Genomic DNA, 27,224 nt, shown 5'->3' on the forward strand with positions numbered 1-27,224 from the left:
ATGATCCACTTGTTAGTGAACCCCTGCGTGACAAATATAGTAAACATGATGTTATGAAGACATGTTGTTTGCAAAAAAAAATAAAATTGCTCTTGTACTAAAGCAAAATTAATTATTACAATTTTAATTGGAAAATATTGACTTTTTATTAAATTGACTCAAAATTGTCTTTTTTTGTTATAGCAATGTAAGATGTTTGAAACCTGAAGAAACATTTTCAATTAAATTCAAATGTAATTCTATAGTGCTTTTTACAACAAATAAAAAGTTTCAATGCAGCTTTAAAGAAAATGGTGAAATACAAACCTTATTTCTTTATTCCTAAGAATATTTTCTTTTTCTTAATAAATGAAATTATATGCTGATTTTTTTTCTTACTGTTAAAAACAATGACTGTCAGTAGAATAAAATAATCAATAGAAATCATATGGTTATACAGTCAAATAATTAATGTTTTTAGCCTTTTTTTTTTCTCAGATATTTTTCACGAGAGGTACGAGTTTGATAAAAGTGAGTCACCCAAAAATGAAAATTCTCTCATTATTTTCTCACCCTCATGATATCCCAGATGTGTAAGACTTTCTCACTACAGCTGAACACATTTGAAGAAAACTAGAAAAATATATCCGCTCAGTAGTTCCTTAAAATGCAAGTGGATGGTGATCAGACTTTGAAGCTCCACAAATCACAGACAGTCAGCATAAACATCATCCATACTACACCAGTGGTTAAATGAATGTCTTCTAAACTGATACGATCACTTTTGTTCTAAAAAAGATAAATATTTATTTATTTTTTAACTAAGCATTTTGACAACCGGAAGAGCAGCACTGTTTAAAACTGAGGAGGAGGAACACTGTACAGTAGCTTGGTTGGTTTTGGGTTTGGTTTAGATCTGTATTTGTATCTGTTTTTTTTACATACAATGGTGCGTTTGTGTGCTTATCCTGGATGTCTCAACTGAGAGAAAACGTGAGATTACGTCCATAACATGCCAATGCGAAAACGTCACACGAAAGACTGTCATGAAGCTTATCAGAAGCGATGGTTTGTAGTTAAAATGTACTTAAATATTGATATTTCTTCGCACCAAAAGCTTTAGAAGACATTCATTTAACCACTGGTGTAGTATGGATGATGTTTATGCTGACTGTCTGTGATTTTTGGAGCTTCAAAAGCCTGATCACCATCCACTTGCATTTTAAGGACCTACTGAGCAGAGATATTTTTCTAGTTTTCTTCAAATGTGTTCTGCTGTAGTGAGAAAGTCTTACACATCTGGGATGGCGTGAGAGTGAGTAAATGATGAGAGAATTTTCATTTTTTGGTGAACTATACCTTTAACAAACATTATAAAATATAGTTTTTGTTCATTCAAATATTAATATTTTTGAAAATATGTTAATCAAGGCTTCATATACTTTGTAACTATTTGAATGCACATTCATTATTTGTTAAACCTGTATTGGAAAATAGTTTTTTTTCCATGTCATTGAAAGTTATTAAAGCCTATTCTTCCACTTTAAAACAGATCTGCCAAAAAAAAAGCTGTTGAGATCCAATTAGTGAGTAAGTGCAATCTTTGTGCTGTTGTCTCTCTCTCTCTTAGACCCGGCAGCTGGCGACAGTGTGTGACAGTAAGCTGCTAACTACAGCTATCCAAGGACTAAGTGCGGCAAGGCCAGAGTTCATCGCCTCCAGAGGCTCTCCCTCTGCCCCTGACACTGAGCGGGTGGTCCTGAGAAATGACCAGGGCTCTCCAAAGGCCAAATGGTGTGGGAAGGGGAAAAGAGCTTCCATGAATGTAAACTGGCATGAGGAGGAGTGGGTAAGGTCATTCAGAGATAGTCATTATGTATCACTCCTAACCTGGGGTGATGCAAAAAATCTTAGTTGGAAGTAATTTTACTGTCAAAAAAGAGTAAACAACAAATTGTCAAAATTATAAACAATAAAAACATATTGAATGTTTAAAGGGCTAACATCACACATTTGTACCCTCCTTTTTGTGCCAAAAACGCTGATAATTAGTTTGTTATTATCATTTTCCATCCTTTCTCTGATCCTAAGTGCTGCTGTTCACATTGTCCTCTTCAAATGTGAAGTGAGAAAGTTTGTGAGCACTTTATTTTTACTTACCCGTGAGCTGCAGGTTTGCTGTCTTCTCAAATATAGTTTTTTAAGTGCCCTGTCTTTTATAAATGCCTCTTTGCAAAGTCTGAATTACATTCTGTCAAAGTAATCCATGCTGAAATTTGCCCTAAAACCCGAATTCTTTTAAAATATGCCTGCGATGCCCGCACACTGCCAATTTCCGCATACCTGGTGACGCCCGCTCTCAAAACTGTTCTGGTGGATTGTGAGGACCCACTATATCGACCAGCTGTGGTTTTAAACACTTCTAAAAGTAAAGCACAATGTTCAAACAGTTGTGTCAACCTTTCATTGAGCCAGTCATATCAAGCAATAGCACACTCATAACATTTGCACTAATAGTCAAAACATGTAATTGTTTTGCAAACAAACTGTTTCCATAACTTAAATGCATATTTTAACTAATGCAAAACTCTAGATAATCCACCTCCTCCTAGTGCATTGAATTTAAGCGAATTTAGAAAGTTTATTCTCATATCAAGCTTTTTCATTTAGATTTCTTATGCGCAATTTCAAAATAGTTGGATGGAAACCAAGCTACTGTCTGAGATCTCCTATTAATAATGTGTGGCGCATAATATATTAATTTATTAATAATAATAATACATATCAATAAAATATGCAATTGTAAAATCAAAGTGATTGCACTACAGTAGGGTTTAACAGTCAGTCATTTTAATACAACATCACAAAGTTATTATCCCCCTTCTTCTTTGATCTCTGCTAATCCTCGATTCTTTGTGTAAATTACCAAAACCTCATGGAGACTGGTGCGTGCAGGCTGTGCAGACGTTGTCTTGTCCAGTTGTTTGAATAAAATTGGCGTCAGGTCAGACTCTTGTCTAATTTAATCGGGTCTGTCATAGGTAAGGATTTTATTTTTTGGAAGTTAAATTATGCACGTCGGGCTCGGGTTAATAAGTGATTCGGGTCAATTCATGTTGGGTACAGATCTTAGGACCTGAGAAGACCTCTAGTTGCAAGTGCTACACACAGCTTGAACAGCAGGAGATCTGGTAGATTTTCCCAAACTTACTCTTATCATTACTGTAGTATAATGATAAGAGCCATCTCTCGGAAACATTTAGCATGTTATTGTGAGTATGACATATTGGTAGGATATTGTGCTTGGCGGACTAGATCTGCTATGCTACTGCTGCTATTACAAAGCAAATAAGTACAGAGACTTGCTTTTGCTCGAACATACACAGACATGTTGAGTTAAGCATGTGGCATTCTGCTGCACAATTAGAAAAATGCAAGACATGCTGCTGCACAATTAGACATAAATTAAATCCCCATACTGCAGATCTAGACCTGTGAAGCTGGGGTGGAGGAGGGTTTCAGAACTCCATTCTTCTGGTTTTTAGGAATAATAGTATCTATCCTATTCTTATTACAATTACAGACCGGGCAAGCCATGTTTCTGAACACCTGAATAAGCGTTGTTGATGTATTAGTGTGGGCAGTCATTTTTTAAAGCTGTTGTAAGCGATATTAGCACTCTAAAGCTTTGTAGTGACTGAGCCATTGAATTAGCCACACCTCCTCATCCCAAAACCCCACCTCCAAAGATAATTTTGAGACCAAAACGGAGCAAAAGAGCAGCATTGTTTGTTCCTGTGGCTGTCAAATTCAACAGTGGCACAATAGCGCCCTCAACTGACAAACATTATGAATCATAGCCTCAATGATCCACTTCAAATACAACACAATGAGAACGAGCAAAATGATTGACAGGTGAAAAGCGTCAATGTCCACAGACATATTTTTTTTGCTGTTTATAAAGTCTACAGCTGTCACAGAGCGGAGAGATATGTCAGGACACTATCATTAAGGAAGTTGGAAAATTTTTTGCATACTTTTCCATGAAAAAGTCATATTTCAGGTTTCAGAGAACAGAACTCCATTTCAGTTTTTGTTTCAGTAGATGTTATTTTTGGACTGGGGAGGAAGTTTTGAGTTGTGAAAGTTACAATTTGGTTTAATTTAACATTAAACCATTATATCTCAAACGATCAGGGAAAATTGTATTTTTCATGATATGACACCTTTAATATACAGCTACAAGGTACCAGATTTTGGGACAATTATATTTCTTTGTGGGTGGGGCTACATTTGTTGTGATGCAACAAAAATGGAAATCAAGCAACTTGTTGCATTGCAGCTGATTATGACAAAAACTCAAAATTAACACGTGATGATGTGATATCACTTACTGTAACTCTAACTCAAAATTCTTTTTTAGCACAGCATTATTTAAAGTGAGCTGTCTGTTAGTCCTGTAAATTAAACCAATGTCTCTTTGTGATCTAGGAGAAGATTTGGCTCAACGTGGATAAGAGTCTGGAGTGTGTGATCCGCTGTGTGGACAGACTGCTGATGAGAGAGCGAGCACAGAGTGACAGCAGTGAAGACATCTTCCTGTCTGACAAACAGTCCGATACCAGCAAGAGAGGTAGCCAGGGCAATGCGTTCTGGATCAACCCTGGTGACGGGCTCTCTTCCTCTTCCTCCTCCACCCCCCTGTTTTCATCGCACCCTCTCTCAGCTCAGTCCTCTTCATCATTATTACCATCATCCTCTTCACCCTTACTGACCTCTGCATGCTCCTCCAGTTTTAACAGACAATCCTGTAGGTTTCCCCCCATGTTAACAGTCTTGTCTTTGAATCTGTTCAAATACCACAAACTTTCAGTTTTTACATCCTCTTTTAGTGACACATGTGATAATTACTGGTTGCAGTTGCCTATATTTTGATAAACTGTACTTTACCAGTCAAAACGTTTGTAAATAATACAACTTAGTTTTTTTATTATTAATGTTTTCAGTTGTTTAGAATAATAGTTAAGTAATCAACACTGTAAAATAACATGTTCAACGAATCAAAATGATAAAATATTTTAGCTTTCATATAGCCACCTTTTGCCTACATTACACTGCCATGCAAGGACAAAATGCAGTACTATAGCTTCATGTTTTGAGTTATGATTGAAATCTCAACTCTTAGAATATGATTTGTGCAGTGAAAGACGTGTTTTACTCAGGAACACTCAGAAAATGAAGGGTGACTATTTTATCATTTACATTTGGCTGAATATATAAAAAAAACTTCAGCAATTTCTCTCATATTACAGTGTTGATGTTGATAATGTGCCTTTGTATGTCAGTACAACTGTGCATATTTAGGGCATTTTCTCATCCAGCTTCCTGAGGTATCCATCTGGGATGCTTTTGAAACATTATTGAAGGAGTTTCCATGCTTTATATGCTAGGCACTTTGTTGGCTGCTTTCCTACTAACCAGACAAACTTATCCATTAAAAAAGAGAATTCATTAAAATGTTAGTTTTGTAAAGACATTTATGTGTAGCCTTTAGATCAGGCTTTTTTTAAGATCCCGTGAAACATAAATGTGAAATTCTTCAGATCTATTAAGTTATTCAAAAATACATAAAAAATGCAATTCACATTAAGCAATAACTTGAAAACACCTCTGCTATCATGAACATGTTTTTATTTCTGAGTTCAATGTCTTTCTGATATTTTAAAGTAAAAAAGTGTCTAAGTGGTGTAACTGTTCAGAGATAGTTATCAAATTCTTTATACTAAGACTTTTATAGAAAGTCTTTATAGATTTTAAAGTACCATTTAAGAAATTCTAAATAAAGCAATATTGGCATAATAAAACAATTTTGTTTTAAAATATTACTAAAAGTATAAATTCAGGTAGCCATTCTGTTGTCATGTGACAAGAAAACCATAAAACAGAGAGGACCCCTTTAGAGCGATATTTTGAAATTTTTATGAAAAGGAACATTTTGTTCAAGTCTAAGAAAACTTCAAAAAATGTAATATTTGTGAGAAATAAAATTATTATATATATATTAGGGCTGTCAATCGATTACATTTTTTTTTTATCGAATTAATTGTGTCCCGATTAATTAATCCTGATTAATCGCATATACAAATATTTGCCTAGAAAGCCCCTCATATAACAATAATTCAATATATAATGATTATACATATTTATATAAATGTATAATTATTCATAGTTATCTTTTAAATATTAAAAATTATATATATATATATATATATATATATATATATATATATATATATATATTTTAGGGCTGTCGATTTAACATGTTAATTCAGTGCGATTAATTTGACAAAATATAACGTGTTAAAAAAATTTACGCCATTAATCGCGTGCCCACGGACCATAATAAGGAAGAGTCCTGAGAAATGCAAGCTTGTAGTACCAACTGTTTACTCCAGAGGGCAGTAAGTGAAACTTCAGCTGTATGAGCAACGCGCAGTTTATACAGTGAAGAAAACACTTCAGTAGGCTGAACAATACAAACGTACATTCTTGCGTTCAAAACACTTGATAGATTGCATTTGCGCTCCAAGAGATCTCAAGATGTGTTTAAAGATTGAGTATTAAACTATATTTAACTTGACACAGTGACCTAAACATTTTATGTTTATGACGCTATACAAGCATGTATGATGTAGGTATAAATTAAACAAGCCCTCATAATAAATCTCCAACTGATTGACAAATTCACTTGTGAAATACATACACCAATCAGCTACAACATTAAAATCAACTTCCTAATTTTGTGTAGAATAGCAATCTGAGATGATATTCTTCTCACCACAATTGGACAGAGCGGTTATCTGAGTTTTGGCACCATTCTGAGTAAATTCTAGAGACTTGTGAAAATGTGTGTGTGAAAATCCCAGGAGATCAACAGTTACAGAAATACTCAAACCAGCCCGTCTGGCACCAACAATCATCCATGCAATTATCTAATCAGCCAATCGTGTGGCAGCAGTGCATAAAATCATGCAAATACAGGTCAGGAGCTTCAGTTAATGTTCACATCAACATTAGAATGGGGAGAAAAATGTGATCTCAGTGATTTGGACCATGGCATGATTGTTGGTTTGAGTATTTCTGTAACTGCTGATTTTCTGGGATTTTCACACACAGCAGTCCCTAGAATTTACTCCGAATGGTGCCAAAAAAAAACATCCAGTGAGCGGCAGTTCTGTGGATGGAAATGCCTTGATGAGAGAGGTCAACAGAGAATGGCCAGCTGGCTCAAACTGACAAAGTCTACAGTAACTCAGATAACTGCTCTGTACAATTGTGGTGAGAAGAAGAACATCTCAGAATGCTAGAATGCAGGTTGGCACTGTTTTGATGATACGAGGGGGACCTACACAATATTAGGCAGGTGGTTTTAATGTTGTGCCTGATCGCTATATAAATATTAAAGTGTAATACATTCAAGTGTATTCAAGGTGCAAGGACAGTATTTTAATAAATTTTACTTGTCATCAAAACTGTAGAAATGTTATAAATTAAATATAAATGAAAAATGCTAAAATGTATGAAACCATTACATGTATACAAACTTTGTACATATTACTGATTTTTCAATTCTAGATTTTTTTTAAAGATTCCTCATTTTTGACAACCTTATTTGATAAACCAAATTTGGTGTGACCATACTTTTGACTGGTAGTATTTATACTAACAATCCAAAACTATATAACTATAGTGCTGGCATTTTCTTGTAGTATTACATAATATTACATTAATTAGTATTAGTACTGTTTTTCACCATTTTTACAATCTCTCCACCCTTCTTTAGATGGTAGTCCCAATGTTGAAGGGTCCTCTCCTGGTAAGCATTTATATTTGTGTTCTCCATTTCTATTTGATTTAAAATCCTGTCTGTACATTCCAGATGCTGTAAGACCTGTTTGTGTTTATGGCTCTAGGTGAATGGAGTGAAGCTCTGTATCCACTCCTGACCACTCTCAATGAGTGTGCAGCCATGATGAGTGACAAAGCCAAGACGTCCATGGTGTTTCTACTAATGCAAGACAGTGCTCCCACTATTGCCATGAATCTGGCACTACAGTACCGCAGAGATGTAGTTTTCTGCCAGACGGTTAGTACAAAATGTATTAAAGGGAAAGTTCACCTCTAAATGTAATTCTCTTATCCCTTATTTGTTTGTTTATTATACATTTTGTCTTATTTGATAATGCTTTCACCTACCAAAAATGGTATAGTACTTTCAGCATTCATTCGAAAATGTTTGCAGATTGGATTTAGATTTAGTTATAACCCCATAATGCATGACTTACACCAAGCCTGGCAGTGTAATGGCAAATATTGATGGATTTTTATTGATTTATTTATTTATTTGTTTATATATTATTAATGACTAAATGAAAAACTTGGACTGGACCATTGTCTTTGTTTTAAATAGTGTATAGAATTATAATGTCATATCCATCCTAATGATATGCATGTTTCTGTGTAGCTTACGGCCATGATCTGTGGATTTATTATAAAGCTGAGGAACTGTCTCAGTGACAACGGCTTTCTCAGACAACTCCATACTATCGGCTTACTGATCCAGTTTGAAGGTCTACTTAGCACCTATGGTAAACATCTGTGTGTGTGAATTTTAAATTCAGGTTGCATATTCAACTTGTTTATATACAGTAGGGTCCTAAAAGTCTGAGGCCACATAGGCAAGATAAAAATCTTATTTAAAACCAGAAATAAAGTTTCAGATTTTGTTCTTTTCTTTCTTTTTTTAGTAAAACAACAACAAACAAAAAAAAAAAGAATAATAAATATTTAAAAGGATAGTTTACCTAAAAATGTACTGACCCTCATGCCATCCCAGATGTGTATGACATTCTCTCTCTTCAGCTGAATACAAATGAAGATTTTTAGTAGAATATCTCAGCTCTGTAGGTCCATACAATCAAGTGAATATAAACATAAATGAACATATAAGTAATCCATGACTCCAGTGGTTAACTCTATATCTTCAGTGATATAATAGGTATTTAAATCCTTTTTTACTCTAAATTTCCACTTTCACTATTACAACTGAATGTCACACGTGGTACCTTTTAGTTTCACTTTCACATCTGAATGTGAAAGTGGATTTAAAGTAAAAAAATTGACTTAAATTTTGATCTCATCGACACTTATTATATTGCTTCTGAAGATATGGATTAAAGCACTGGAGTTTTATGGATGACTTTGTGTTTCCTTTGTGATTTTTGGAGCTACAAAGGTCTGATCACCATTCACTTGCATTGTAAGGACCTACAGAGTTGAGATATTCTGCAAAAAATCTTTGCTTGTGTTCTGCAGAAGAAAGAAAGTCATAAACATCTTGGATGACATAAGGGTGAGTACATGATGAAATAATTTTCATTTCTGGGTGAACTATCCCTTTAAGGTTCTGCATTATTTCTAGGTTACAAATCAAATTAGCAAATTTGTGACATTTACCTTGTTTACTCCTTTGTACAAAAGGTCAGATTTCCTTGCTTCCATTCAAGCACAAAAGATGCTCTTTGGAACATTCTCAAATATTCATGGTGGGAGAACATGAATCATCAGATTATGCACAAATCTAAGGAGTCCATCATGTCTATGCAAGATCAAGTGCATACTGTCATTTAAGCAAAAGGGGAACATGCCAAATACAAATAAATTCTCAAATTATGTTAATAATACCATTTGCAAAATTTGCAAATTGCAGATTGTATGATGGTAGATTTATTTGAGTGAGTATGATGGTACTCATGGCACTGCTTTTGTCTTGAAGGGGAGGAGCTTGCCATGTTGGAAGATATGAGTATTGGCGTCATGGACCTACGGAATGTCACCTTTAAAGTGACCCAGGCAACCTCCAGCTTCAGCCCCGACATGCTACCTGTCATCACGGGTAACAGAGATGGGTTTAATGTGCGTGTACCATTACCGGGAGCGTTGTTTGATGTGTTGCCACGGGAAATCCAAAATGGGATGCTGCTGCGCGTTCAACCAGTATTATTCAATGTGGGGATCAATGAGCAACAAACACTAGCGGAAAAGTAAGTTCATAAAAATGTGTGCAGACTGATTTGAACACAATATTTTGCCTTATCAATGTGATTTCTTAAAATATTAATTTAGTCATTGGACTTTGTTTTTACAGTTGAATACAATTATATTTATTTATATTCATGGATTTTGCATTACTGTTAAGGTTTGGAGACACATCTCTACAGGAGTTAGTGAATATGGAGAGTCTAGCTCGGCTTACCTCTTATTATGACCAGTTTAAAGAGGTGCTGCCTGAAGACTGTGAGTCTTGAATGCTAAACATTTCTTTACATTACATTTTACATATACCGGATATGTCTGTATATAATTAGACATTTTCAAGACCATTGAACTTTTTTATAAATTTTGAAATGTCTAGCCTGATTTGGCTAAAAGGACTTCTCAAGGTTAAATGCAGTACTAACAGATTGAATGACTCCATCTATAGGTCTACCCCGCTCTCGCAGTCAAAACTGTGTGCCTGAGCTACTCAAATTCCTCAATCAAAATGTCAATGCCAGGAAGAGCAAGAATGTGGACATCCTGTCGCAGGCAGCAGAGGTACAGTGAGCTACCATTACTATCATGTTCACTTTTGTGTGAAATTATTCATCAAAACATATTATACTATACACTGCATGCCCAATTATTAGGCAAGTGAGTATTCTGTTCTTATCATTATTTCCATGCACATTTTCCAACTTCAAACCATATAAACTTGAATGCTTATTGGATTCAATCGTTTTCAGGTGGTTTGTATTTGTGTAATGAGGAAGGGTGTGGCGAAAGTGACTAACACCTTATATCAAGGTGTGTATAATTATTAGGCAGCTTCATTACCTCAGGTAAGGATGAGGTAGATGGACCTTTACAGGTTGAAGATGGACTGAAACTCAACTCTCAAACCTACTGCCAGTTTCTGGAAAGTACTTTCTTCAAGCAGTGGTACAGGAAGAATTCCTCGTCATTCAAGAAGGCCATGCTCTTTATGCAGGACAATGCTCCATCACATGCATCCAGGTACTCCACTGCTTGGCTAACCAGCAAGAGCCTCAAAGATGCCCAAATAATGACTTTTCCCCCCATTCTTACCTGTCTTAAATCCTACTGAGAACTTTTGGGCATTTCTCAAACGTGAGAGTTACAGTGTGGGAAGACATTACACCTCTTTGAACTGCATTTGGGAGGCTATGGTAGCTGCTTCAGTGAAAGCTGATCGTGAACAGATCAAGAAATTGTTGGACTCCATGGATGGAAGGCTCATGGCAGTTATTGAAAAGAAGGGTGGCTATATTGGTCACTGAATATTTTTGAAAGGCTAAAAATGTTATTCAATTGTAATTTTGTGTTACTTGTTGCACCTACTCTAAAAATTGAGAATAAACAATTGAGTTGGGAGAAATTGTTTTTGTAATTTAGTTGCCTAATAATTGTGCACCCTAATAGTTGCCTAATAATTGTGCACACTTATATATTCCCCTGAGAAAGACAAAACTCACTTTTTCTTTGTTAAACATTCAGGTTTGAGGTTCATTAACATTTTGGATTGACTGAGAGCATTGTGTTTTTCAATAATAACATTAATCCTGAGGAATACAATTTGCCTAATAATTGGGCACGCAGTGTAATTAAACCAAGTTTTTCTTCTGTGTGCTATATTAAAATATGGGGAATATGGTGACACTCGTGAAATGAGAGCAATAGTCTGTATTAAAGGGAAAGTTCACCACTAAATGTAATTCTCTTATGCCTTATGTGTTTGTTTATTATACATTTTGTCTTATTTGATAATGCATTCACCTACTAAAAAAATTACTCTAATAATAACTGTTGTGTCAGGTGTGTCGGCGTCTGAATGGTGTGCGTGTGACCAGCTGTAAGAGTGCAAAGGATCGTACGGCCATGTCAGTGACCCTGGAGCAATGTCAAATCCTCCAGCATGAGCACTGCATGGCCCCGCAGGTCTTCACCCAGGCCCTGGACTGTATGCGCAGGTGAGACAACAAGTAAAGGAATAGTTCCCCAAAAATGACAATTCTCACGTTTTAATCGCCCTCATGACATCCAAGATGTGTATGATTTTCTTTATTCTGCAGAACACAAGCAAAGATTTTTAGAAGAATATTTCAGCTCTGTAGGTCCTTACAATGCAAGTGAATGGTGATCAGACCTTTATAACTCCAAAAATCACAAAGGAAACAAAGTCATCCATAAGACTCCAGTGCTTTAATCCATATCTTCAGAAGTGATATGATACGTGTGGGTATCAATATTATAATTATAATTACTACAAATTATCTTCCCTGTCCAGTAAGTGGCAATATACACAAAGAACGCAAATCACTAAAAATAAAATAAGAATTTGGAGGTGAAAGTGGAGATTGATAGTAAAAAAAAAAGGACTTAAATATTGATCTGTTTCTCACTTATCGCTTCTGAAGACATGGATTTAACCACTGGAGTCATAAGGATTACTTTTATGCTCCATTTAAATGCTTTTGGAGCCCATTCACATTTGGTCACCATTTACTTGAATTGTGAGGCGCTACAGAGCTGAAATATTCTACTAAAAATCTTAATTTGTGTTCAGCAGAAAAAGAATACACATCTGGAATGGCATGAGGTTGATTAAATGATTAGAGAGTTTTCATTTTTGGGTGAACTCTTCCTTTAAAAGTATAGTTTACCCCAAAATAATAATTCTGTAATTATTTACTCATGTTGTTCCAAACCTGTATGCATTTTCACCCCAGCAATATCATTCTGGGATTAACTATTTAACTGTAGTCCTTAGTTTTGACATTACTCTGTCCCTGTCTCACCACCTTGTCTCTGGTCATCTCTGTTCACAGCGAGGGCTGCAGGCGAGAAAACACCATGAAAAATGTAGGCAGTCGCAAATATGCCTTCAACTCTCTCCAGCTGAAGACTTTCCCTAAACAGTACCGGCCACCAGAGGGCACCTACGGGAAATTGGAAACATGATTTAATGACCAGTCAGCTGTTCTAGCTCTCCATGGCTAGAGCTGCATGTTTCTCCTCATCTGCTTTACTTTATTACCACATATCGGAAGAAAGGATATCATATACACAGTCATGCTGAAATCTGCTCTGGTTATCATCCAGAAGACAATGTATATATTTTCTGGTCCCCAACACCTTCTTTGATCTGTGGCTTTGAGAAGGAGATGAGGAAAGAAAATCACTTGAATGTTTAAGAGTTTCTCGCTTTGTTGTTGCACTGAAAGCAGGTATGAAGGCCTGGTAGACCCTTAAGTACTTTAAAAGGGAGAGTGAGAAAAAAACAAGACCCTGATTTTGATATATCAGAGAAGTTCTCAAATAATCCCAAAGCTCCTAATTCATTCCATCTGTGTTAATTGTAAATGCTTTCCAGCACAATGCTTTGTTTTTGTGCCTAAATACAAAGGTCAAAAATATTAGCACCGAAGCAAACCTGTGTTTTATCATCCTTTGGAGTGTATTCAAAGTTCAGTAAATAACAGATTATGTGTAAGTGCTGTAGTACAATTTGTTCCCAGAGTCAGCTTTAACATTTGTAGGGATAAGTTAGGTTAAGTTAGAGAATTACTGTGTGCAAATAATATTAAAATGAAACCATTATTTATCATCACTCTATTTATGTATACACAGTACTAGCTGCCTTAAGAGTCCACCATTGCAAACTTCCCCAATGCCAAAGTAAATATGTAGATACTGATCTGTGTAGGATTATTTGTGGTGTGACACAGTGTTTTATCTATTTATTTACTGTAAAACTCTCTCTTTAAAAGGTGTTTAAAAAAATGTGTGCTTTATTGCAGGCCTTTACCCTGCTGTGCATAAGACAAGCTGTGCACAGTACGGGTTGTGGAGTACAGTGAGCCTACGGTGTGAATATACACTAGATGTTGATATGTTCATTGACTGTTTGTGTATGTTTTCATAGTACAAAGATTCTTTGTACTATATGTATACGATATGTAGAAGTTGACATGAATGTCAGTACTGATTTTAACAAGCACTGGTGCAACTGGGCCTAAAATGTGAAGAATATTTCCTGTAGTCTTTTGTTATCTATCACAAGGCAGGGGGATGCTTTAAGACTATTTATTTTATTTTAAATGTCCTAAGAAAACCTTGATGATCGTGTTGCATTAGAGAACATAATAAAAGAACAACAAATAATTCTGTAAAGGCTAACTCTGCGTATAATGACCTCATGTCTGCACAATTCTATTTTTGTAGTCTAATGACCACAGTGGAATAACATCAGCATTTCTCTCTGCACAAATAAATGCACAAATGAACTAGTTTCTGGTTTGTATATAGGGCAAGATTGGCCAAATGAAAGCTTACACCTGCAGTTTTGGAGACATGCGCATGTGTCTTAACTTCTGATTGCATAATGCAAGTCATGGTTACTTATAGTAATCATTTAAAATTCTTACCAGGTGCACTGCATGGAAGGTTGGCTGAAGATGAGGGTTCAGTTTGACGTGTACAGACATTTAAATGTATATTTAATTATTGTTTTGATCACTCATCATTCACTTTATTTTTTTATGTTTTCATATATGAGTTTTAGTCGATTGTATGTGCAAAAGCACTATGATGTTATAAAGGCATGCTGCCCAGTTGGCCTTTCAGTTTCTTTGTGTTATTATTTTTCTTTTAAATGTATGTTCAAGCACCATGCTGTACAAAAATGGCTCTTTCCTCCAAATATAAAGCTTTTTAAGTAATTAAAATAATTTGCAAGCCACTTCATTGCTTTAATTATGTTCCAGTTTTCACTATTTAATAGAACCTAGACAACTACGAGCATTAGATTGTAATAAACATAAAACAATTATGATAATTTTAACACTAATCTTCTGTTGTTTTTTTTTACCCCTTTTTAAATTTGCTTTTTAAAAAAAACATGGTTCCCTTTATCTCAGTGGGATGAGGTTTGGTGACTTTTCCTACATTTACTATCTATGCACCAAAAACTGGGCTGGATTCTTTTGTAGTGGTGTGGAAAAAAAAAAATACATTAACCGTGTTTGGGGTCTGATTTGACCCACTATTGAAAATGAATGTGTGAGACGATAAAACTGTGCATTTTTGTTTTTTATTATTATTTGTCAAATAAAATCAATATATCAGCCACAATGCAGAACTCACACACACAGAAATTAAGGGGTGATACTATAACAGATAGCATTTTTTATAGAATGTGTCAAATAAAATCGGCAACAAATGCAAAACGCACAAAGAAATATAGGGTTGGGAACATAAAACATTGACAATGAACAAACACACAGAAATTAAATGGTGAGACATTACTCATCCACAATGAAGTACACACACGCAGAAATGAAATGGTGAGACATTACACATCCACAATGAAGTACACACATGCAGAAATGAAAGGGTGAGACATTACACATCCACAACGAAGAACACACACGCAGAAATGAAAGGGTGAGACATTACACATCCACAATGAAGTACACACACGCAGAAATGAAATGGTGAGACATTACACATCCACAACGAAGAACACACATGCAGAAATGAAAGGGTGAGACATTACACATCCACAACGAAGAACACACACGCAGAAATGAAAGGGTGAGACATTACACATCCATAATGAAGAACACACACACACACACACATAAACTTCGCCAAAAATAATGACTTTTTAAATGTCTTTGATCATGTCTAAACATACAGTATATCTATATGCATAACTATTCATAAGATCTAAAAAACTAAAATCAGTTTGCTACAATATGCTACAGACAAATGAGTTGACTTCTGCATTCATCTGCTGGTTATATGTTGTCATTTCATATCTAAAGTTTTTTTTTTTCCTTTTCTCCAACAGATGGCAGTAATCTTCCCCCAATGCATAACAATGTGTCCCTGAATAAAAGTGTGACATGTAGTTAAAGTGTAAAATGAATTTAACATTACATGTTTAATATAAAAACTAAGTTAAAGTTTTTAAAACATTGAAGTTTGTGAAATAACAGAAGTTTAAAAAAAAAAATCATTATTTTGATACAAATTACACTTAGTATGTGGGGTCAAATATGCCCCCTAAATCACAGCATGTGATCCCTTATCGAACAGTATACAAGAGTTAAAATATTTTTACCATTTATCTGTCTGGATTAGATTTAAACTTTTTCGCTTTGACCAGATACATGCATTCATTCACAGAAGACCATAGAAACACAAAGATGCATATGCAAGTGACAATTAGGGGTAATAAGGGGGCCTTATTTACCTCTAAATTGACACCATACATTTTTATATAAAATAAAACATTTTATGTTAAATTCACTTTTACACTTTAACTACATGTCACACTTTTATTCAGGGACACATATGCATTGGGGCAGATTACTGCCATATGGTGAACAAAATATAAATAACATGACTTGAAAAATATATGTCATGCCAGTAAGAAGGCTGTAGCCACCTACTGTGTAGTCTGATGGCTTGTTGTAACCTTTAAAATGGATTTGAAGTGTCAGTTTTTGCAGTTAATGTCATGATGCTTGCAATCAAACCTGACAATGGTGTTACAAAGAGAAACAAAAAGGCTGCTCAACAAGGAAGAATCCACTGCTCCAAAATCACCATAAAAAAGCCAGACTACAGTTTGCAAGTGCACACAGACACAAAGGTCTGAAGTGAGGCTTGTAAGCCAAAGAACACCATCCCAACCATGAAGACCCAACCTTACTGCTGGAGGGACTGGTACACTTAACAAAATAGATGGCATCATGAGGAAGGAATGGGATATAATATAATGTGGATATATTGAAGCAAGACATCAGCCAGAAATTTAAAGCTCGATCACAAATGGCTCTTCCAAATGGACATTGACCACAATCATACCTCCAAAGTTGTGGCAAAATGGCTTATGGACAACAAATCACTGGAAAGGCCATCACAAACCCCTGATCTCAATCCGATGAAAATGTTTGGGCAGAACTGAAAAAGCATGTGAGAACAAGGAGGCCTACAAACCTGACTCAGTTACACCAGTTCTGTCTGGAGAAATGAGCCAAAATTCCAACAACCTATTGTGAGAAGCTTGTACAGTGAGGAAAATAAGTATTTGAACACCCTGCTATTTTGCAAGTTCTCCCACTTGGAAATCATGGAGGGGTCTGAAATTGTCATCGTAGGTGCATGTCCACTGTGAGAGACATAATCTAAAAAAAAAAATCCAGAAATCACAATATATGATTTTTTAACTATTTATTTGTATGATACAGCTGCAAATAAGTATTTGAACACCTGTCTATTAGCTAGAATTCTGACCCTCAAAGACCTGTTAGTCTGCCTTTAAAATGACCACCTCCACTCCATTTATTATCCTAAATTAGATGCACCTGTTTGAGGTCGTTAGCTGCATAAAGACACCTGTCCACCCCATACAATCAGTAAGAATCCAACTACTAACATGGCCAAGACCAAAGAGCTGTCCATAGACACTAGAGACAAAATTGTACACCTCCACAAGGCTGGAAAGGGCTACGGGAAATTGCCAAGCAGCTTGGTGAAAAAAGGTCCACTGTTGGAGCAATCATTAGAAAATGGAAGAAGCTAAACATAACTGTCAATCTCCCTCGGACTGGGGCTCCATGCAAGATCTCACCTCGTGGGGTCTCAATGATCCTAAGAAAGGTGAGAAATCAGCCCAGAACTACACGGGAGGAGCTGGTCAATGACCTGAAAAGAGCTGGGACCACCGTTTCCAAGGTTACTGTTGGTAATACACTAAGACGTCATGGTTTGAAATCATGCATGGCACGGAAGGTTCCCCTGCTTAAACCAGCACATGTCAAGGCCCGTCTTAAGTTTGCCAATGACCATTTGGATGATCCAGAGGAGTCATGGGAGAAAGTCATGTGGTCAGATGAGACCAAAATAGAACTTTTTGGTCATAATTCCACTAACCGTGTTTGGAGGAAGAAGAATGATGAGTACATCCCAAGAACACCATCCCTACTGTGAAGCATGGGGGTGGTAGCGTCATGCTTTGGGGGTGTTTTTCTGCACATGGGACAGGGCAACTGCACTGTATTAAGGAGAGGATGACCGGGGCCATGTATTGCGAGATTTTGGGGAACAACCTCCTTCCCTCAGTTAGAGCATTGAAGATGGGTCGAGGCTTGGTCTTCCAACATGACAATGACCCGAAGCACACAGCCAGGATAACCAAGGAGTGGCTCTGTAAGAAGCATATCAAGGTCCTGGCGTGGCCTAGCCAGTCTCCAGACCTAAACCCAATAGAGAATCTTTGGAGGGAGCTCAAACTCCGTGTTTCTCAGCGACAGCCCAGAAACCTTACTGATCTAGAGAAGATCTGTGTGGAGGAGTGGGCCAAAATCCCTCCTGCAGTGTGTGCAAACCTGGTGAAAAACTACAGGAAACGTTTGACCTCTGTAATTGCAAACAAAGGCTACTGTACCAAATATTAACATTGATTTTCTCAGGTGTTCAAATACTTATTTGCAGCTGTATCATACAAATAAATAGTTAAAAAATCATACATTGTGATTTCTGGATTTTTTTTTTTTAGATTATGTCTCTCACAGTGGACATGCACCTACGATGACAATTTCAGACCCCTCCATGATTTCTAAGTGGGAGAACTTGCAAAATAGCAGGGTGTTCAAATACTTATTTTCCTCACTGTATATATATAAAAGGCCCATATACTCCATATTCTCTATAGAATCTGAGTGGTCTGCTCTCAGCAGTCAAACTGGGAAAGTTGTACTTTCTGTCAGGTTTTGTTGCAGTCAGGCATGTCACAACAAAACAGAAAGCTGTGGTAAATTGTCATTGTAAAGTTAAAGTTCACGTTCTTAGAAATGAATACAGTAGGAAATGCATTTTTTGTTTCATAATAATGTGAGAACTTAAATGGACCCCAAAGCTCCTGGTTTGGAACTTGCCCATGCGGATGGCGCCGTATCAGCCATGATCTGAAGTGTCAATGAGAATCCTGGGGAGGTATGTAAAATTTATGTAAATATTTTTTTTTACATAAAGATCACACTTGGTTCTCTAAGGCAGTGGTTCCCAACCCTGTTCCTGGAGGCCCTCCAGCACTGCACATTTTGTATATCTCCCTTTTCTGACATACCCAATTCAGGTCTTGGAATCTCAAATAACGAGCTGATGAGTTGAATCAGGTGTGTTTGATTAGGGAGATATCTAAAATGTGTGTGGGGGGGAGAGATCCAGGAACAGCGTTGAGACCTACTGCTCTAAGGTATCTTTAATGGCCATGGCTCCACTGACAAATCTGCCATTGGCTGTGAAACTCGACCCTTCATTCCCCCAGAAACTCAAAGGCCTTTACATTATGGGTGGCAACACAGACTGAGAGTCTTTACACGTTATATAATATATAATTAGGTTCAGTTTTGCAAATCCCTCATACTCTCTCCATTTGTGACGTGAGATTATGAAACCATTAAGTAGGGGAAAGTAAAATATATAGATTTTCTGAATAATCGTGATCTTCATTTGAACAATTACAATATTTGTTCTTAAAATCCCAAGATCCATCTTTTACTTTTGAAGTTTTATTTCAGTTTTGGATGTTCATTTTTCGAACTGTTAAACAAATAGCAATTGAACTGCACAGTTTGGTTTAAAAAAATAAAAATATATTTTTTTGTAATGTGCCAAGTTAGAAGGTTCCCTGTATAATTTACAGTACAGCATTAGCTGAGACAAATGTTATTTTATATGCAAGCAATATGGACATTATAACTGAAATCTATCCAGATGAATCAGTTGAATAAAATATCGAAATCGAAAAAAAAAGCAAATACAAATATGTCGAAGGATAAGGGTGCTTGCTATATGTAATATTTTTATTGTACTAAATCATAAAATGACCATAATATGTCATTAGAGAATTAGGAAACATGCTAAGTTAAAATACTGGCTTCTCCTATAACAATACAGCCAGTATATTCTACTTTGAAGTTTCCACTCCGGTTGGAATATCTGTTTATGTTTTGGCCTGTGATCCACCCACTGCCCAATATTAATTTGACGTCGCTGGGTTGCCAGATTTGAACAAGTTTGCAGGCAAACAACACTGAGTGCAGCAGCCATGGAAGTCATGTAAATACAACTGTTGGTGGTTCAGGTATGCTTGTTCAAATTTAGTATTGATGAATGAGGGCATAAGATACATAATATTATGTGTATTTGTACTGTTCTGTTTTAGGAGTTTTTCGATGACTGGTTGGCCCAGAACACAGATGAGGCTTGGTTTATGAAGTGGATCTTTAAGTACAGTATGGAGTCCTCCTACAGTGAAAGGATTGAGAAGGAGCTGGTGGCAGGGCAGCAGCCATAAATGACTCATCTGTAATGAAACTGACCACAGAGCTCACATGCAATTGTTGATGAGGAATAATGGTTGTAGATCACCTCGAGATTATGCAGAAAGTTCACATCTTAAAGAAGGTGGACTTGGAGGTTTAAAGTGCTCATGATGAAACCTTTGAAATCAATGTACACCGACATTAGCATCATGTCTATCTTAAAATTATATTACTATACTTTTATAAACATCTTTATACACAGTCCAGGCATCTTTAATGAAGTGCTTTATCAATCAATCTCTTTAAGAGTAGTCTTACATTAGTAAAGTACATCTTAAAAGTTTTTGATAAATAAGACAGATTCTCTTTTTTTGGATCCAGTGATTGGAAGATATTCAGAATTGAAATTACAATCATTTGAAATGACGCCTGACACTGATGCAGTACATCTTGTTCCCAAATGGCCATCAGGAGTCTGGCAAGTGCAACTGTATTGTAGAGCACTAATTCACTTAGAAAGCTTGGTATTTACAAGTCAAGAGAGCTTTCATTCATGACACATGGTGGCTGTTAATCAGTATGCCTTTCTGCCTCTGAATCGAGATCGGGTGTCCAGCTATAAGAAAGGAAAAAGAAAGGGATTTTATTTAAAGACGTTTTAATGACTATTCGAAAGTGCATTTGGCTGTAGTTTAGAAGTAAAATTGAACTGTTGAAATTGGACTGAAGTTAAACAAGTCCACAGTAGCTGACAACTCTTATCAAAAAGGCGCTTGCTGTGGCAGTGCCATGATACAGTGATGGTATTCAAGGCTTACATTTGTAATGTATTAGCAGATGTACTGACCATAGATCTCTTGCACTCAAAGAAAGCCACCTGCAAGCCTTTGCAATGTCCTTCCTTCAGACAATCACTGGGCAACTTGCCTTCCTGTGAACACATAACAGGTCAGCAAATGCTTAATACTTGAACCTTTTAACTGCACTAAAGTGCTTTAGTCACTTGTAAAGGGAGGAAAGACAATTACGGTTTACTCTCTGCCAATGAGCCTTAGATATTTTGTGGGGGCTTTAGCTTCTGTATGGAAATCAACTCATGTGGGTAATTCCCGTTGTGCAGCGCCTTAATAAATATATGTATCTACATAACCAGATACCAGACTTTCAGAAATATGCTCTGGACAGAATTTATTAAATACATTGCTAATACTTTAATTTGTGCTGTTGGTTTCCCACCTAAAATGAAGTCAACTTCATGGAGGATGATGTCATAATGAAACTGGCTTTGTTACTTAAAGTAATGTTCCTGGTTCAATACAAGTTTAGCTCAATCAACAGCATTTGTGGCATAATGTTGATTACACTCAAATACCTTTTGACTTGTCCCTCTTTTTCTTTAAAAAAGCTAAAATATGGTTACAGTGAGGTACTTACAATGGAAGTGAATGGGGGACCAATTTACGAACGTTAAAATAATCACTTTTTCAAAGTATAGCCACAAGACAACAATGTGTGTTAATATGATTTTAGTGTGATAAAATCACTTACTAATCTTTTCTGTGCAGTTATAGCTAATTTTACAACTTCATTGCCATGACAATGTAATGTCAACAAACCCTGAAATGACTGTAAAAATTACAATTTAATTACAATCTAATTACAACTCTACAGCTCAAATAATACATGCGTTTTAACAGAAGAATTAATGTAAGTACTTTATGAAACTATGAGCTTTACATTTCTACCCTTAAACCCTCCAAAAATTGGCCCTCATTCACTTCCATTGTAAGTGCCTCACTGTAACCTCCATTTCATTTTTTTAAGAAAAGGAGGGACAAGTCGAATAAAGTTTTGTGAAAATCAACATTAAGCCACACATGCTTTTGATTGAGCTTAACTTGTATTGAACCTGGAATATTCCTTTAAAGGGGTCATGATGTGCCAAAACAAACAAAATAAAAAAACAGTAATATATTTGTAAAATATGATAATTGCCCACCCTGTCTGAAACGCTCGGTTTTGGTGCTGCTACTCCATTAAGACTTGACAGTAATGACCGGCTCTCTGCTCTTGACAAAATCCCATGAAAGTATGTTTTGTTTGGATTGGAGAATAAGTAACGCCTTGAACATTTTCTTTAACTCAGTGACATGGCAAAAATGACCACATCCACATCAGGCTTAGGTAGTGAAATTATTTGTACCCATATGACCCATTGTGATAATGTGATAAAATAAATAACATAATATCCCTCTTTAAAATTGTGAATGTAATATTTTATTCAATCTATGATATAAGGTGGTGACATGAAAATGTACTGGATGGTAGGAAATGACCCATATGGTGCGCACAACATAGACTGATCATACAGATCAACATTTTAATGAGGTTTGTGGTGATTCAGTATGCTAATGTTACCTTCACTACACAGTCATGCTGGAGGAGACAGGCTTTAAAATCCTCCCTAATTCCAGCGCAGGCGCGACCATCTTCCTCTTTATCCTCGTAATATTTGGGCATTTTGTAGAACTTTCATTCGAGCAGGTTCAAGCGAAGTATGTAGCAATAAATTAGGCTATAAATGACAAAACCAGCTACAGATATGTCAAAGACGAAATGGTTATGAAAGCGGCCATGTTACCCGTGACGTACCTGCGGAAGTGGAACTGAACTGCATTGTAGGAAATATAGTCCGCGTTTAGTCTGTGTTTCAAAGACCTGATTGAAAATAGTGTCACACCATACTACCATTCTATGCCGTTGCCAATTATGCATCGGTGTCAATAATATATATTTTTAGTGTTATAAAAGCAGTATGTCTGTATTTGTAGTATTGACCAGAAAGTGGCGCTTATGTTATTTTGTTCGCCATCTTTTTTTAACGTGAATGAAAACGAGGCTGTGAGGGATAGACTCACAATCTCCTCAATAGCACACACACACACACACACACACACACACATACGGTATAAAGCTGTATAAAACTCATAGATCCCATCTGATTTTACCATAACTCATGTTGTCTGGAGTTTTATTAATTTTTTGTCTACTTAATGTTCTTGGAAAGATAATTTTCAATGTTTTGTCCGTGAAACGATCCAAAAGCATTTAAAACAGCACTACAGCACATTGAAAAGAATGCACTATGCAGTGGTCTCAAAAAGTATTTGGACACTTCAGTCAATGGATGACTTTTTGGCATTGCATTATATAGGTCTACAAAATATCAAACCAAGTGACTTTTTATTTTAAAGAAAGGTAGCACTTTAAAAGTCCACTATAAGCGAAACATTTCACAAAACTATTTTTTTAATTATCATCATTGCTATCGGGTTGTCAAACATTACTGAAACACATCCATATGTGATGATGAAAAACTCCTGCGGTTACTCTTAAGTCACTTTTAGTAATCAGTTCATTGAAGGCAAGTGCAAAATGGTTCAGAAAAGTGTAGGTTTGAGGAATTGCATCATTTCCTTTTCATTCAGATGCCACTTCAAGTAACCCACTTGGTTTGATGTTATATAGGCCTAATGCAATTCAATTTATATTTTCAAGTAATGGTGCCAATGTAGGCATACATGCCAATGGCATTTATAAGAATACTGGAAACAAATCATTTAGGACAGTCCCAAAATAGTATAAATCTTACACAGCATTTCAACACATACCTCGTCAATACTTTTAATAGTCATTCAGTACTGTAGTTGAACGTTTAAATAAAATTACAGAAATTATTGTTAGAAATTATGTAGAGACTGGTTTATTTCACAAGTTTATTCAAAATCAATGTCAGAGCTGGAGAAAGACAGATGAAGGCACGAGAAATGTAAGATATAAGGATGGATTTCTAGATGATAAATGTAGATCCCACCTTCATAGCACATGTACATCACCCAGACATCTATTTGATGTGTGAGTTAACATCTGGAAGACATATTTGTTTAGGTTGTTTGCCCATTTCCAATACATCCATAAGACATTTCCTCTCGGATGTCACTAAGACATTAAGCAGATGCCTTTGAGACGTTTAGTATTTAGAATGTTTGTAAATCTGATCTCTTTAAGATGTTTAGCAGATGTTAATTAGAATGTGAGGCTCTCCAGATGAAAAGATCTAAATCAGACATCTCGGAGATGCACGAGTGCTATCTGGACAGATAAAGTCAGATTTGTACGGGAAAAGTGGCCCATGGGAGTTCGTCTAGAGGGCAGCAGAGAACAATCCATCTCCAAGTGTTAAAACAGGTTTGGACAAGTCATGAGTATTGATCATTGAGCACAAATCTGACTACAAGGCAGCAATATGACAAAACACTTGTCTGGACTAGTGAAATATACTGCCCATTCCAGATAACTCGCGTTACACAACATTAAGGATCAGAATAAGTGCTCTTCACTTATTTGAGTCTGTTCTCTCAGAAGAGACCATAAACTGTAAACAAACTCATGACAGTACACTGGTTGTATTTTTCAACAAACTGGTCAAGTTTTACAGTTCACATCCAGCCCCAAGTAGTCACAAAAATAGGGAGAGTATATTGTAACTATAAAGGATGTGTTCTGAAAGTCTCTGCTTGTAGCATAAAGGGTTATACAATGACACATTTTGTCAAGCTGAACAAAAATCATTTTAAAGATATATATACAATCACATGAGATGAGAGCACTTTGGAAATTTGTACAGTAGTTACACCTCACTATCAATTCAACTACAAGCAAAATACATTAGAACCACAGAATAACATCCAATCCTGGCCAAGCAGCACACCGAATGTCAACATAAAATAATTAGTTGACATGTCAGTTTAGTTTTCCTATTCAATTTCTGTTTTTCACAATTTTGAATCTATGGTTCTAGTAATATTTTGCTCCTCACCAGGCCCACACAGAATCTGTGCCTGCAGAAATCAGTGCAAACCTATGCAAAATTTACCAAGTTCTACACATCCTTCACACCAGTTTTATTAAATATATTTATTAAATATTTGGGCCAATTTGATTATGCTTTCAGCTACCAAAAAGAGAGAAGTACTCTCATTTAACATGTTATCACATTTGAATTCACCCCACATATTTTGTTTCCCAAAATCAGTGCAGCAAATTTGAAGGGGAAAAAGGTCTTTAGATTAAGTCTGGGCCTACTCATCATTACTCGCTGATCTAAAGGTATAGCATCAAATATAGAATCAAAAATGTTTTCTTACTGACAAGATGAAAACAGGTTTTTTTTAATGAACAATATCCAAGCTCAATGAACAACTGGAAACATGAAATATTCTGAATATGAAATATGGACATGCCATGCGCAATCAGTCAAATCAAGCATCTAACAGAAGTTCTACTGTATAATCCAAGGCAGTCCTTTTCCAGGTCCCTTATGAGCGCTGGATATTAAGGCACAGATGTGGGCGGCCATGCACCCTTCAGAACTACACAAAGATAAGAACAAACATGAACTAGTTTCTTCACTCAACTTTGAGCCACAATCACTCAAAAGCAATAAATTCTCTGCCATACATTTCTGTTGAAAATAAAATAAAAGCATTTACCCTTGTACAAATTAAAAATGTATTTCAAATAAATTACTTCACCTTCATAGATCGTTATAATAATAATAATAATAACAACAACAACAGCAATATAAACATTCGAACCGAAAGTCATTATTGATTGGTTGACGATAAACTGACACAAAGGAAGAAAAGCCACTCTTATGGACTAGGTATAGGCCTAAAATATGCATTCTGTTTTTAAAAATAGGTTTCAAGATTTTGGCAAAGAAGTCAATAAAAATAAACCAGTTTTCTACTAGTTTTTAACAGAGTGCCAACATCAACATCCCTATAAAATCATTTAAGAAATCAAAAGCTTCCAACATTTCAGCCGTCCCATTCCATCTCGGAGCTGAAATCTAGCCGTGGTTGTCTGACCTAGGGTCCGAGGTCACTTATAGTCCATGATGGCAGTGTGGAACATCGCTTTTTCTCCAGTATTGGTTCAGCCTTGAATCCTGCAAATCAGTCCTTCGTGACAGCAATGATTGCATTTCTTCATGACACAAGTTCAGTGTCTGGAAACATTCCTTCACAAAGTGTCTTTTTTTCTGTACAGTAGTAGTCACATTCACGCAGCAGAATTCAGGGAATGGTTAAATAAAATAATAATAAAAAAACGAATCGGAGTCTAAAAACTCATAAAAGGAAAATGTAGGCAAGCAGAAGAGAAAAAGAGAGAGACACAGGAAGGAGACAGATTAAAGTTAAAGATGAAAATAAAGCAAGGAAGTTTCTTTAAGGGAAATTGTGATTGGCTCCTTCCATGCACTCTGACAGTCACTCTTGAACCACTGTAGACGCGAGCAGCACATCTCAACTTAGATGACCACTGAGTGCCTTAACTAGCGGGGACTTGCAAGTAGTTATCCAGGTACCCTCTTGATATGGATCTGAAGAAAAATCAAACAATCAAAGACCTCTGGAGTAATTCTATGGACTTCAGTCAGGTTAGATGACACAAATCAAGACAGTACAGACCACTGAATGGACTGTACTTCTATCCCTCAAAGCCTCCTTTTCATTCTGTGACTTAAGTCCATAAAATGAGATATGCACAAACAAAAATGAGAAATCAAAAAATGTCCAATGTGATTTATTGTTTGACACCTTAATGGCATCACACCTACTTTGGGTACAGTGTCAGATATATAAAGATATTCAGTAACTGTATTGCTTATCCAAGTTATCCATGATAAAGAAAAAAACAATCCATGAGTATCTGATAAGT

The 27,224-nt window shown here is 36.1% G+C and overlaps 3 protein-coding genes across 7 annotated transcripts in view; 1 reads left to right on the plus strand and 2 right to left on the minus strand.

Annotated features, from left to right (window-relative positions):
- inpp4aa (inositol polyphosphate-4-phosphatase type I Aa) overlaps positions 1-14,863 on the plus strand; it is a 52,260-nt gene extending 37,397 nt beyond the window's left edge. For 2 of the 5 annotated variants that reach the window (XM_052148587.1, XM_052148588.1), the window contains 10 exons: positions 1,610-1,828; positions 4,471-4,789; positions 7,823-7,855; positions 7,953-8,125; positions 8,504-8,627; positions 9,815-10,082; positions 10,238-10,335; positions 10,523-10,635; positions 11,914-12,068; positions 12,927-14,863. In XM_052148587.1, the coding sequence (XP_052004547.1) occupies positions 1,610-1,828; positions 4,471-4,789; positions 7,823-7,855; positions 7,953-8,125; positions 8,504-8,627; positions 9,815-10,082; positions 10,238-10,335; positions 10,523-10,635; positions 11,914-12,068; positions 12,927-13,059 (1,635 nt within the window). In that variant the 3' untranslated portion in view covers positions 13,060-14,863. The remainder of the gene's footprint in view (positions 1-1,609; positions 1,829-4,470; positions 4,790-7,822; positions 7,856-7,952; positions 8,126-8,503; positions 8,628-9,814; positions 10,083-10,237; positions 10,336-10,522; positions 10,636-11,913; positions 12,069-12,926) is intronic. The other 3 variants (XM_052148590.1, XM_052148591.1, XM_052148589.1) reach the window with 2 other exon arrangements.
- Positions 14,864-20,037: 5,174 nt separating this feature from the next.
- On the minus strand, positions 20,038-23,076 carry LOC127659010 (cytochrome c oxidase assembly factor 5-like). Its single transcript, XM_052148619.1, has 3 exons — positions 22,857-23,076; positions 21,286-21,369; positions 20,038-21,054 (listed from the first exon to the last, which is right to left on the minus strand). The coding sequence occupies exons 1-3, from the start codon at positions 22,956-22,958 to the stop codon at positions 21,013-21,015; spliced, it is 228 nt and encodes a 75-aa protein (XP_052004579.1). The 5' UTR covers positions 22,959-23,076; the 3' UTR covers positions 20,038-21,012.
- A 1,124-nt stretch (positions 23,077-24,200) lies between these two features.
- Positions 24,201-27,224, minus strand: part of LOC127658993 (alpha-1,3-mannosyl-glycoprotein 4-beta-N-acetylglucosaminyltransferase A-like) — a 71,979-nt gene continuing 68,955 nt past the window's right edge. The window contains exon 16 of the mRNA XM_052148592.1: positions 24,201-26,886. Within this exon, the coding sequence (XP_052004552.1) occupies positions 26,860-26,886 (27 nt within the window). The 3' untranslated portion in view covers positions 24,201-26,859. The remainder of the gene's footprint in view (positions 26,887-27,224) is intronic.

Source organism: Xyrauchen texanus, chromosome 18, assembly GCF_025860055.1.
Source record: "Xyrauchen texanus isolate HMW12.3.18 chromosome 18, RBS_HiC_50CHRs, whole genome shotgun sequence".
In the NCBI taxonomy this organism is placed as follows: domain Eukaryota; kingdom Metazoa; phylum Chordata; class Actinopteri; order Cypriniformes; family Catostomidae; genus Xyrauchen; species Xyrauchen texanus.

What these genes read in the sequence shown, in the direction of transcription:
- LOC127659010 (XM_052148619.1), bottom strand. Translation starts at nt 22,958, where the DNA reads ATGCCCAAATATTACGAGGATAAAGAGGAAGATGGTCGCGCCTGCGCT. An exon ending in AGCATGACTGTGTAGTGAAG is followed by an intron (nt 21,370 to 22,856) that starts GTAACATTAGCA and finishes ATGTGTTCACAG; the next exon opens with GAAGGCAAGTTGCCCAGTGA. An exon ending in TTGAGTGCAAGAGATCTATG is followed by an intron (nt 21,055 to 21,285) that starts GTCAGTACATCT and finishes CCTTTCTTATAG; the next exon opens with CTGGACACCCGATCTCGATT.